Source organism: Crinia signifera, chromosome 1 (genome assembly GCF_055691185.1).
Source record: "Crinia signifera chromosome 1, ASM5569118v1, whole genome shotgun sequence".
Taxonomy (NCBI): domain Eukaryota; kingdom Metazoa; phylum Chordata; class Amphibia; order Anura; family Myobatrachidae; genus Crinia; species Crinia signifera.
Genome location: NC_139217.1, coordinates 92,689,594 through 92,703,766, shown reverse-complemented (window position 1 = coordinate 92,703,766; position 14,173 = coordinate 92,689,594). Strand labels below are relative to the sequence as shown.

The 14,173-nt window shown below is 41.9% G+C and overlaps 1 protein-coding gene across 1 annotated transcript in view; it reads right to left on the bottom strand.

Moving 5' to 3' along the window:
• Positions 1-3,269: 3,269 nt before the first annotated feature.
• CFAP97 (cilia and flagella associated protein 97) overlaps positions 3,270-14,173 on the bottom strand; it is a 46,390-nt gene continuing 35,486 nt past the window's right edge. Inside the window, exons 5-6 of the mRNA XM_083170214.1 lie at positions 5,115-5,277; positions 3,270-3,727 (exon numbers count right to left, since the gene is read on the bottom strand). Coding sequence (XP_083026340.1) covers positions 3,618-3,727; positions 5,115-5,277 — 273 coding nt within the window. The 3' untranslated portion in view covers positions 3,270-3,617. The remainder of the gene's footprint in view (positions 3,728-5,114; positions 5,278-14,173) is intronic.

Below are 14,173 nucleotides of genomic sequence, written 5' to 3'. Positions count from 1 at the left end.
GTGTTACTATAAAAATGGCTGCACAACTGCAATAATATTAGGTTACAACTTAAGCAAGGCTACCACTGTTACAGAAGCGGTACAGTACAGCAGGGTTAAAAATCATCTTTTGCACAGCAGGTGCAGCAAGATACTGAACAGCATGTGACAACAGCTTCTCACTTCTGAAGACATGTACTATAAGCACTGGGTCAATGTACTCCTCCTGTTTTTCTTACAGCATGTTTCCCAACACTTACACATGTAGGGGTTTATTTATGAAGATGGGATGTTGCTATATGGGCAACCTATCAGATTCCATCTAGGGAGGTACACTGCATACCAGTTGGGGGTACTTGAAAATAATATTGGTAATGGCGGAAGAAGAGGAAGAAGTCTCCCGATGGTGAAAGAAGACCCTTGCCATGGAGATGAATCACAGCACTTCTGGTTCTGCCTGCAGCATCATCAGCATCTCCTCTGGCTTTTGCCCGACCAGCAATACACTGGGAGCTACCCGCGCTGCCCTCAGACATCAGCGTTCATCCACCCCGTGATGACACAAGTAGAGGAATAAGCGGCATCTGATTTCTGACAGCACAAAACTGCTCCTCCGCTACTCCTTAATATAAGGACACGCATAAGGATACTCATACCACTCACTTATTAATAATAAAAATAATAATATATCACTTTTTTCCTAATAGGACTCAAAGTGCTTGCATTAGCCTTTTACAGCACAAAATACAAAACAAACTTAACAAGGGACATTAGTGAAATGCTTGGGTGAACAGGAAAGTCTTGAGTCTATTTTGGAATGTTTCCAGAGTGGAAGCTACTCGAACTGAGCGGGGAAGGGAGTTCCATAGGAGTTGGGGCCACAGCGCTGAAAGCTCGACCCCCAGATAAATTCTGGGTACTGTGTTAGTAGTCCTTCATCAACCAATCTCAGTAATCGAGTGGAACAATAAGGGATCAGAAGCTGCCGCAGGTACCTTGGGCCCTGGTCATATAGAGCTTTAAAAGTCAGTAAGCCAATCTTGAAAATTATTTGCCATCTTCTAGGCGAATCCTGAAACTGTGGATATTTCAAATTGAGAGGAGTACTCATAAATGAAAAGTCTAATCAAGATGTACGGGAAAGAAAAAAGGTTGGGAACCTCTTTTCTAGAAGGTGCTAAATAAATAAATTAATGGTTGCTATGAGCAACCTCCCATCTTAGTAAATAAACCCTGTAGTGTTGGGCCTCAAATCTCATAAGCCTATTTTTAGGTAAACTTCTGCCCATTCAGCATAGTCTGCCCCTTTCCAGGTATGTGATTAAGGAGATTTAGGTGGTATATTCTACAGTGCTACCCATAATTACCCTGCTCAAGGTATATAGAAAAAAACCCAGGGGATTAACATTAAGCATTCTAAGGAACACAGAAATGGTCAAGTGGGAAACAGCACCCACCACGCCAGCATCCCAAAAGGAAGGTATCCTGACAGGGGGCAGGTAAGTATACTTACCCTCCCCCTGTTCCCCCTAACCCCCCACAGCCTGAAACTACCCATACTCTGGGTTCCTAAACCTAACCACCCCTCCCCACAGCCTCAACCTAACCCCTAGCCTGACACTAACTGCCAACAGTCTTCTGATGGCATTCGGGACGACAACGCCAGTATACTGACCCCCGGCATCCCAACTGCCAGGAATGCTGACTGCATCCTGTTGATAACAACAAATCAGCTTATACAGTAGCTTTTACTTTATAGAAGGTACTGGGCAACTGTCGACTGCTGAGAAGCTGATTGGTTGTCCACACTTTAGAAGGCTTGGCAAATATAAACCCAAGAATGACAAACAAGCAATTTGCTAATAGCAGATTTAAGATGTAAGTAATAAAGGAAGATCGCAGCATTGATAAAAAAAAAATCAACATGGCCCAAATAACTACTGGCTGCTAGGGAATCCTCCCAGTATAGATTTACCTGCTGGTGTTCCTACTGTTAGAATTATATGAAGTAAGAAGCGGTGTTTAAAACTTGTGTCATATTGTTGAGTGTCATACTGTGAGAAAACCAGTGTAGAAAAAATATCAGCCAATCAGCTATTCTGTTGACTGTATAGATAACATGTTATTAATAAACATGATAAATGCTCCATTGCCTTGATTTTGGATTCAATCTTTTCCTTCTATGGCTGAAAGTCCTTGGCTCTGGGTCCTGCCCAGATCTCTGGTCATGTTTCCTCTGCCTCTCTCAGAGGTTGTATAGCATTCTGATATTCCGTCAATGACGTCCAAAAGGGGGATTAACTACCAGTATGTCATAAATGGGAATGTCATTTGGATCCTGATGATTGGTCTCACCTGTTTATTGGTCTTTAAAATGTCTAAATGCTTCTCATATAGAAATGTATATAAACATTTCGGTTGTATATATCTGACCTCAGATAGATGACAAAATGTGGCTCCTTATTCTAGAGCAGCGGTTCTCAAACTGTGGGTCCTGAGCCCAAAGTGGATCCCGACCTTCTCAGCATGGGGTTGTTACTCCATGTTGCTGACCATCAGGCTGATGACTTCTAATCTCAGTCAGTGATTCAAGGAGTCCAAAAACTTTAAATTGTCTGTTATTTTAGACTCCTCCCATCATTTTGTGCCTCCGCAATGCTGTCTGCTGACCACACATGTGATGCGATGGCCTTCTGCAGTAACTTGCTGAGGTCCTGTCATTATTTTTATTGTCCGATAGGGTCCCAGAGCAAAATAGTTTGATGATCCCTGCTCTAGGATATGCCGGTGGGAAAGTAGCCAAGTGGGCAACATAACGAATATTATTTTGGAGGTGTCCTAACATCTGTCTGCTATGACTTGCCATAAATGATCTCATTTGTAAAGTCTGTTTGTGGTCCCTTGTTAATAAATTTACAGCACTATCAAACAAGCAAGGTTTTAAAAATGATGCAGCTATAGGTTCACACAGATGTGACTTAGCGGTTGCTGTATCAAGCAGTAAAGTGTCGAGAAGTGGACCAGTGGAGAATTTGCCCATAGTAACCAATGATCGATCAATCCTTTTATAGAATGTTCTTAATAAATGCTTCCTCAAAGCTGATTGGTTCGTATTTGCAATGTCTCCATTCATTTCACTGCTTAAATAATCAACCCGTAAATAACTTAGGCAAAATATTTTATAAATATTTAAAAAGCACTGTTAAAAGAAAAAAAACTATATAAAGTAAGTAAATGCACCTTAATAAGAAGTGCAGTAACGAATGATGGGTAAACAGAAGAATCAGAAATCATAATACAAATTACATTTTACTGAGGTCAGAACTTTACAACATTAAAAGCAAATGCAAACCAAACTCAACAGCATATCGTAATTTGGCAATTTGTGTCTTTTCATGTAACGGAAATAATACCAACACAAAATAAGCTTAAATTTACACACAGCATATAGCTACCCCCATATAAATAAGTGCATTCTGGAATAACACTACTTTTTTTTTTAATTTATATAAAAATAAACTTGACACCACATCATACATTTTACTCATTAATACAAGGAATGTCACCATAGCAGCAGGACGTTTGGATTACACCGGTTTACAAAATAACTGCTTTGGGAGAGTGCGAATGTCGGACCATCATTGCCAAGCTGCTCGAACATTGCCGGACTTTGTGGGTCTAAGTAATGCCGCACTGCTACCCGAGTGACCACTGCGAATACTGGCACTTGACACCCTTGAGGAATTACCTAAATAGGAGAGAAATCATAAAATGTACCTATTGGTACATATACAGTAGGTGGAGAGACAAGGTATATGACGATTTGGGTACAGAATTATGGGTCTTACTAAGGAAGTGGTTTTCAAAAGAATAAATTAAGTTACAGACCACTTAAGAAGAACAAAGAATCGTCCATGCAAGACATTATGATATAAAAGATTAATGGTCACAAAAAACCTAAGTAAGAAAGCAAAGCATTTGGAAATTAAATGGTCGACAGAAATGCAAAAAATAAAAAATGGCTCCAAAAGCGAAGAATTGGGACTTCGGTACTTATGTATTATCTGGGCTCCCATGTTAAATGCACCCCATTTTTTCATACCACTACTATCCAACTACGCATGGAGTTGATTTTATATAGTGTGGCGAATGCAGCGAGCCACCGTGCCCGAAGCGTGGCGAGCACAGTGAGCCCCGCGAGGGGACGCGGTCTCATAAGAAAAACGGGAGCCTAGATATTACATAAGGACTTCTTGTTGCAATCCATTACCAACTATGAACTTTTTAGTCATAAAAGTTTGTTTGAAATTTATGAATTTGTTAGCCAAAGCCTAATTTTTTTAGATTTGTCCTAAAAATACATACAGAATAACAAAAATAATAATAAAAATAATAATAACAAAAATAAATGATATATATATATATATAAGTTGTTTGCACAGGACCCTAATTTAACTTTTTAGAATGTGCCCCAGAATGCAGTTAAATGGCATTACGGGGCACAAATTAGATAGCAATGTGGTAGTCATTGCAGAGGAGAGGCGAGCCATCCAACTCATGTACAAATCTACTCTGAATTCACCATGGTAGGGAGTAGAAGAGACAGACACGTCAGCAAATGCACAGCTGGTTACAGCTGCATCCCATGCGAATCAGACAAATGGTTAAGAGTGGCACAAGACATAAAATAAAATCTACACTATAGGCCCTGAAACCGTAAATTAAACGGTACATCGGGGGAGAAGACTCATTTAAGAGTAAGCTGCCATTGGTTGATCGCTAGGTAGCTGTGGTAGCCGATTTCTGCTTACACCTCTATAGTCTGCAAACAATCAGCGTTAACGGGGAGGATGCCAAAACTCTGAAATACTTACACTATTTGTAGATGTTGTATTATAAGTAACACTGAGCGAAATGTATTAACCCTTGAAAAGTGAGGAAGTGGAGTGTGATAAAAAGTACCAGACAACAAACTCCTAACTGCCATGTTATAGGCTGTTTTTGAAATATGACAGTAGGAGCTGGCTGGTTGGTTGATACTTCATCTCTGTCCATTTTATAACTTTTCAAGACTGAATCCATCTGGCCCATTGTTGCAATTACAAAGAAAACGGATTACAAAAACAGGTGCTTGCCTGATGTGGTGGAAGAACCGAGGCGGCTTCCGGAGGCCTTTCCTGGCCTTGGGGAGGTGGCGGTTGAGCTCAGGTATCCGGCTTGACGCTGGTAGTCCATGAACTGTTCAGATCGAGTCATGCCAACTGTTGGCTTAACAGATTCTAGTCTCTTTAGCAAGGCCTGTAAGGCAATTAGAAAGACGTATTTAGGCTAGATGATTCTAATTCTGTGCTGCTGTATATGCTTCACACGCAATTATGTTCTTGCCTTAAACTACAAGAAAGAGTGACCAAAGCACTGCATGGTGTGAATATACATATGTATTAGTGCCTAGGCTGGCGCATCTACAGTAAGTACACATATTACAGTGAATTGATTTGCTATAGTGTATTAGGTGATGCCATGAAATTTGGGCCTTATACATGAAATTAAATTCCACATAACTGCTAACATTTTAGAATATTTATGCTACTAAAAAATCTTAATATATTGTGTGATAATTGTGGATCAATGTATTGATCGCATATCAAACTCCTACGTATGTAGACAATGAACATATATGGAAGTTGTTAAAGTGGTTGCAAAAACGACTCAATTTCCACATATTCGATACCGAAAATTATGGACAATCATTCTGTAAAAATAATTAGGAGAGCAGGTTGTTTATAAATAAATTAGTCCCCTCATTTCCTATGTTCACGCATATAAACAATATTTTTTTTCTGGTTCTCTGCATTAAGACTATCTACCCGATAGATGTTCATATGTTGAAAATATTGAATTTCAGCGTAATTTTTTGTGTGGTGTATTTAAACTTGTTCGTGTCAGCAAAAAACAGCCATGCATTGATGAGATCCAGCCATGATCTCTACTATCCACGTCCGGTTTCAGCAAAACGGACCCAACTGCTTTTAAAGTCGGGTTCATTCAATCGAGCTGCCTCTGATGCAGTCAGGAACGACAGCATTGATTAGGCGGCCACCACTATTTCCCCTGTTGGAAATAGTGGCAGGGATTAAATACCCCCCCATAGAGGGGGAATATAATAGAGTGCCAAGCGTAGTGAGGCATCGTGCCCGAAGCATGATGAGCAAACACGGTACACTTATACCAAGTGCATGTTGACAGACACAAAAAGCGTGAAAAACTGACCTTTTTAGGTTGTCCTTTCCCATGTCGACATATTACTTGTGTTGACCTTTTGACCCTGGCGACCTAAGCCATGTAGACCTTTTTAATGTGTTGACGTATGGCCTGTCGACCAATAGTGGTTGACCTAATGACTGTCTACCTTAATATAGTTGAACCTATGACCCATACATACAATGTGTCGGCCTGCCTGAGTAGATTCGCTTTTTATTGTTTTCATTTTTTAACTTGTTACATTTACAAATGCAGATGATGCGCAAGACAATGGGGCAGATGTATTAAGCCTGGCGAAGAGATAAACTGGAGATAAAGTGGAGAAAAAGTGGAAGGAGATAACCCACCAGCCAATCAGCAGTGTTTGAAATATGACAGTTGGAAGTTGATTGGCTGGTGCGTTAACTCCTTCCACTTTTTTTCCAGTTTATCTCTTCGCCAGGCTTAATACATCTGCCCCAATGGGCCTAATACAGCGTGGATCGCTAATTAGAGAATTCACAATCCAGAAGACTAAAGATTGCACTTTAGGCTGGAGTGAATAACACAAAGTTGTAGATACAGAAACACTATACGTGCCCATGAGCCTCCTAATTAATGTGCCAAAAGCAGGAACTCACTGGGTGACATCTTCAGTCTGCCAAAGTTTACAAATCTGCTGAAAAATTATGTAATTTTTTTTTTTATTTATGGAAATGCGACACCCCGGACAAAATTTTATGTAGTTTTTGCAGCTTTTAGTTTGTTCAAATAGAAATGATCCAGCATTTACCTGCAAGAGAAGGTGGCTTTACCTTGCAAAAGAAGGTGGCTGCAAGTTGAATGCCACCCATTCCCATCACAACCATCCTACCGTGTGAGAATGTGTGTGCAGGGCTGCGAGTAGGTTTGCAACCATACACACAGGGAGAACAACATTCTCAATCACCCACCGTCTAATAGTTTCTCCCTGTTCGCAGCGCCGACTAAGTCTAGGTACTGCGATGGCCACAATTGAGATGGAGGCCACTGATGTCAGCAGCCCTCTCTCCCCACAGTTGGCTCTGCCTGCATTTTTAGATGACACTCCCAGAAAACGCTGGGTGCTGCCTACAGGTGCCCACCGGCTGTCAATCACCTTCCAAAAAGCTATCGCTGGCGTTGTTTGCAAGGGGACCCGAGCATTTGTACAGCATAGTGCATATGCGCAGTCATTCGATAATCGGCAAGGCTGTGAATTTGCAGCTTTACAATATTTCCTGAATCAGACCCACTGTCCTAGTCGCTAGAACTACATATCCCGGACAGTATTTAATGGTTTTTCAATGCTTAACAACACAAGTTGCCCTAAATCTTAGGGCTTAATTCAGACCTGATCGCAGGACAAATTTGATCTCAAAATGGGCAAAACCAGTCCTATTTTTCAGCAGGAACTCCGTTTCTAAACCTCTAATGAAATATGACATCAACAGGAAATGGGTTCCTGAACCTGTTTGGCCCGAAATGTACTTTCCATAAGATAGGTTTTATTTAAAGTCACCTACAATAAATACATCTCTCTATTTTTATTTAAAAAAAAAAAAAAAAAATCGATCCACCCCCAGACCCGGAGTTTATGGACCTATTTTTCCAGAAAAATAGTACTGGGCAAAACCATGCTGCACTGCAGGTGGGCCAAATATAAAATGTCCAGAGAGTTAGATTAGGGGCAGTTCTTTTGTTTCTGTGCAGGGTAAATACTGGCTGCTTTAAATTTTCCCAAATTTGTCCTGCCATCAGGTCTGAATTAGGCCCGTGGTTCAGGCAGCACAGCAGAGGGGGCTGGTGAAGCTCATTTCATCACATTGCTTCCGACAGCTGTAACACCTGTTCCAACTTATTTATATGACAGACGTCCTTCTTAAATGTCACAAAGCCGTTTCATGCATCTGTGTGTCCTTCCCATCTACAAGTTGCTTCCACTATTCTTCATGGTATCTTGTTATTGTACCTATGTAAGCAATACATGAATATTATACATGGGAGATCGTGAAAGAAAAGAACCTAGTTTGTATTTATATATATATATTAAATAAGCCACCACAGCTTGAGATCATACCTAACACATTTCCACTTCTATCACAAGATGTGAAATAAAGCTCATTGGCACCAAATATGAGTGAAGGATGTTTTATTTGGGAGATGTACTAGTATTAGGGAGCACATAGTATACTGGACCTTTGGCTCCTATGTGTTACCTAATAACCCTTTTACACCGCCGCAAAACCCTGGGTCTTCGGTGGGTCAGCGGCGGTGTAAATGGGACACGCCATGTCCCTTTACACGGGACTTCTACCCAGGTCCTGACCTGGGTAGAACACTGCTAGGACCTGGGTAGAGGGTGGTGTAAATGGGTACGCCGGGTCATCTGACCCGGCTTCCATTTACATCAATGCGGGACGTGGAACCTGCAGACCGCAGCGTCCGCAGGTTGGACGGGGGAGAGCACAGACAGCCTGCGCTGCTGTCTGCTATACCCTGCAGACAGCAGCAGCGGAGGAGGTGAATGGATGCCTGTGTGTGGAATTCATTCACCTCCCAGACAAGGGCTGGGGGGTGAACTGGGGCTGCCCAGCAGATTACCTTAGTCCCGGCGGCGGCGATCTGCGCTTGGAGATTACGTCATCTCCAAGCGGTGGGGGGTTGCGGTGGTGGTGTAAAAGGGAGCAAACGCAGGGTCGCACCCGGCTTGAAGCGGGGATCAAAAACCCTGGTGCAACCCGGCATTTTTGGTATAAAAGGGGTATAATACTAATACATCTCCCAAATAAAACATCCTGTGCTCATATTTGATACCAATGAGCACCTTACTATATCAGTGTACTGGACCTTTGTCTCCTGATATAGGGCAGTATTCAATGATAAATTTTGCCGTGTGCAGCGAATCCTGTTTAGGATTCGCTGCACACTCGCTGCGTTCCAGAGGGCTGGCTGCCACTCGCTCTCTCCGTATTCAATGTCGGAGGGGCGAGTAGCCCCTTGCGGCGAATCTTAACCCCTGCAGCGGACGAGCGTCCGCGGCAGGGAGCCGTGGGACGGTGGCAGGAAGGGAGATTGAAGTCTTCCTGCCTGCCCCAGAACGTATGTGGGGGGGGAGGTGGGCTCCCCGGGACCCAGGCAGCACCCCAGAGCCAGCAGGGGACCGGGTATAGTCACTGCTCCCAATCATGCATATGTAATGATCGGGTGCAGTGAATATATGAATATCTAATGAGCGGCTCGGCTCCCGGCCCCCTGCAAAAAAAAAAAAAAAATCAAATCTATATTCATGTGCTATAAGCACATGAATAAAAATAGCATGCCCCTTCTCAGAATAAAAATTCCTGATTTTTTGACACCAAAAATACTTTTGTTTAAAAAGTTCACATTCCACTTCTCCATGAAAAGATGGAGAATTGCTACACGGAGAGACACGGCGAAAATCACTCAGAAAGACTGCGAGAAGTGCACATTGAATAGGGTTGCTCGCTTTTGGAGAGCAAAAGTCTCCGTCCAACACGAGAAAAGCACAAACTCGCCATAAAACATGGCGAATTTTTCTCATTGAATACTGCCCATACTAAGGTGCTCATTGGTATCAAATATGAGCTAAGGATGGTTTATTTGGGAGATGTACTAGTATTAGGGAGCACATAGGAGCCAAAGGTCCACTACACTGATATAGTAAGGTGCTCATTGGTACCAAATATTTTTTTTAAAATAGGAACGTTTTAAATGAAACGGCACACAAAAAACTGGCAATTTTTTTTAAAGCAACATTTATCCATTATTCTGAAATGTAGTAAAACGTTTTAAACAATAGAGAAGGGATGGTCTTTAACTTCTTCTCTACTGCTAGATTTTATGTGGTCCCCGGATTAAAGCACACCTTAAATCCAACCGTAAGAGAAGTGCAGATGTGCAGTAACAGTGGTTCCCAAACTGTCTTCCTAGGCACCCCAGGGTACTGCGGAGCTCTTGCAGGGGTGCCTCACGATGGTGGTTCAGACATGTGAGCAATTAGAAGCGCAACTGTACACCAGCACCACATACCTGACCCTAAGGATGACAGGTAGGCAAATGTACTTCATTTAAAAATAATAAAATAAAAAATTATATTAGGGGTGGCATGAAAAAGTAAAAAAAATTCTTATTCTCTAGGTTGCCATGATCCCAGAAATTCCAGAAAGCATTAGTCAGTAGAGAACCAGACCTTCAAAATCGGAACCAGACGGCAAGTACAGGGGTTTGGGTTAGGTACTAAGGAGAGTGATAAGGGGTTACGGCGCAGCGGGGGATACAGTTACGGTGTGTGTGCGCACACGTGTGTGTGTGTGTGTGTGTGGGGGGGGGGGGGTTAGGGTTAAAATATCAGGATTTTGATAGTCGGGATACAGCTGTTGGTATCTTGACTGCTGGGATTTCATACCAGACTTGCTTGTAAGTATTTAATGTACGCATATTCTGTAAGAATATATTGTAATATACTATACTAAAGTATACTGCTTTCCTATACCTGTTTCCAGTATTGATTGAGAAGTTGGAACCCTAAGAGCCTTTAGTGTCCTTTCTAAATGTCTAAAATTGTAGATGTTACAAAGGGCCTACAGGTAAGATCAATACCAGTATTTCACAAAACCAGTTTACAACTTTCCTTAACAGCCCAGATTTTAAAGATACAGTATACTGTGTGCCTTAGAGGAGCAGGAGAAAGCGCAAGGGCAGTGATAGAGACAGATCTGTGCTGGAAATAGTAATAGATAGAGAGTGAGAGAGAAAGAAAGAAAGAAAGAAAGAAAGAAAGAAAGAAAGAAAGAAAGAAAGAAAGAAAGAAAGAAAGAAGTGTGAGTGTGTGTTTCAGGGACAGATGGGAGAGCAAAATAGAGGGAGAGTCACAAAGAAAGACAAAAATTGACCCATTTTTCAAAGCATATTTGTGGCTAAATCCCCTAAAACACCAGTTTTGGGGGATAGCTGCAAAGAATATGTATCCTCTGTATCTAGGATGGACCGATGGAGGGACTGCAGCAGGAATCTGCAATACTCCCAGAGAGAGGGAAGGGGGTGATAGAGAAAGAGGGAGGTGGGGGTGAGAGAAAGAAAGAAAGAAAGAAAGAAAGAAAGAAAGAAAGAAAGAAAGAAAGAAAGAAAGAAAGAAAGAAAGAAAGAAAGAAAGAAAGAAAGAAAGAAAAAAAGAAAGAAAGAAAACTTAAAAAATGCAGCATTAGGTCAGTGAGGACATAATGAGAGAAGGAAGTTGTCAGTGGGGCAGACGAGAGGAGTCGAGGGGACCGGCTGTGACACTGATCCCTGATGAAATGGTCCCTGCATTTGGATTTCGTAGACATTCTATTCCGACTCCGAACCGGTGGCACTGGAATCCCAAGGACAGGAAGTGTCCTGTGGCAAAAAGCTATGTGATGCAACTTCCAGCTACAGCATTTGACGGCCATACAGCTGAAATATTGTAGTGGCTCTGGAGACAGGTGACACTTTGCCTCCCTACCAAGCACACCATTGGACTTTTAATAAGGAAAGCTGGCAACATTAAAAAGTGTACAGTTGTCTCACTGTAAAGGAATATGTGCCTGCTGCTGTATTACACTGCTGCCCTCTACTGGTTAATGGAAATTATTAGATTGAGTGTAGCAGCAATTATTAGTATTTATTTATTGTCGGTTGCTTAAAACAGTATAGTTTTCAGTTTTTCATTTCAATAGGAAACAAACTGTAATAAAATAATAGGTAATAACAGACCAACAAAAAGGTGAGGCGGTTCTGCTTGCATGCAATTTAAAGGGAAGGCGGCATCGATACACAAGGATAGGTGCAACCTAATAAACAATAGTCCATCCAGATTGGTTCTGAGGTTCTTGGTGGGATGTATGATAGTCACACAGCAATGATGGCAGTTCTGTATAGAGGGGGTGTAATAAAGTAGGATAGCTTATGGTGGTGGTACTGGAATCCGATAAGCTTGCCTGAAGAGGTGAGTTTTCAGGGCATGCTCTAAGGTTTGGAGACTGACAGCAGGATGTAATACAGTCGGAGTTAGCCAAAGGAGCATGACGCTGGCCTGGCAATCATTTACATGGCAATCCCCTGTAAATTATTCCTACATTAATAAAATGGTGGAGTTTGGCTGGCAACCCGCACCTACAGTGAACTCAGACTGTTGCAAAGAATAGTATTATTGTGCGTGGGAAATGCGATCCACAGACTGGGAGCAGCCCAGAAATATCCTGGGAGCAAGCAACGCATGTGGATGAGAGAAAATGGTAGAATACATGTAACCAATGAACATTTGGCAACAATTAGCCTCGCAGCTGCATTCAGAAGGATTGGTGATAGTCTGTTTTGGGGAAGACCAATGAGGAGACTATTGCAATAACCATTACAGGAGATAACAAGTGTATGGATTAGTGTTTTTCAGTGTCTTGTGTAAGATATGGTCACATTCTGGATATGTTTGTATGCATGTAATAGGATTTGGAGACAGACCAAATGTGGGAAACAAAAGCACAGTTCAGAGTCAAGGACCACACCTAGGTAATGAGCCGGTGGGGTAGGATAGTGTGTCAGGTTATCAACGGTGAGAGTATCCGGTAGGTAGCTACTATTGGGAATTTAGCAAAATTATGTTTGTGGTGGCGAGAGGACATTAAAGATGAAATGACAGCTAGAGTTTCATTACCGCAGACCAATAGAGAGGGTGACAAATATGGGATAGGTAGAGTATGATCTACATACAGATGATACGAAGAGCTGATTCGTTTGCCAAGAGATGTGGTATAGATATAGAAAAGGAGACTACCTTTAACGGAGGTGGATCAAGGAATGTGCAGAGAAAAAACAGAACCAAGAATCTCTATAAGCTATCATTATGCTTTGTGAAATTGTACAGTTACTACTATAATCTGAGCTGCACAAAAGTTGTACGGATCAAAGGCAGGTTCTGTTAACCCAACTCTTCCCAAATGCTGTATTTTTTTGTTAAGAACCCGGCCAGTCCCATCCAGTGTTCCCTCTAAGCTGTGCGCGCATGCACGCGCACACAACTCGACGAGCGTGCGCACAGACATTACAACAGCATACCTCCCAACATGCCCCTTCTCCAGGAGGTTTCTGTACCTCCCCTTAATTTGTGATTGCCGTCACCTGCTTTTAACAGGTTAACTGATAAGAAAGGTGCTTCCACACAGGTGATGGCAATCCTAAATTAAGACAGAAGTCCAGGAATAGAGCATTGTGTCCCTCCTGGAGAGGGTCATGTTGGGAGGTATGCAACAAAGCGCACAAAGCAGCAGTCGTCCCTTTTTGCAGTAGTGAACTCAAATAATGTGTCTTTCACCCATTAACTACATTGTGTGCTGGGTTTTGAATGTTTAATATCATTTTGAAGTAAAGTTAACACAAATGCTGAACGTCATTTTCCAGTTATATATAAGTGACGCACAAAAATTTAAATTTCCTTCCAAATTTGCACAGCCAAAATCTTTTGCACAGCCGTCGTAAAATTAGAGGGAACATTGGTCCCATCTGTTTATAAACCACTTGCAAACCAACTATTAGTAAATGTAATATTTCAGAGAAAAGGAAAGTCTGTTTGTGGCACACTAAAGACAAAAATTATTATTAAAAGTCCCCGTTTTTGCAGATCTGTTTGTTCCCACATTCACTTTAATAGAAATGTATTATAGTGACACCTCAAGAAGTGAACCTCGTGTAGTGGACTGCCACTGATTACTTGGGCATCCATCCATCAGCTTGCAGCCTGCGTGTGGTCCGTGTTGCAGTTTTAGTGCATATATTATAAGATGTTACACAATTGTATGGTTCACTAAATTATCAAGACCTCGGAGTGCCTGCCTTTCTTTCATCTATTGTGTATAGATGAAAGAAAGGCACGACGTTGGCGGGCCCGGTCCTCCCCCTG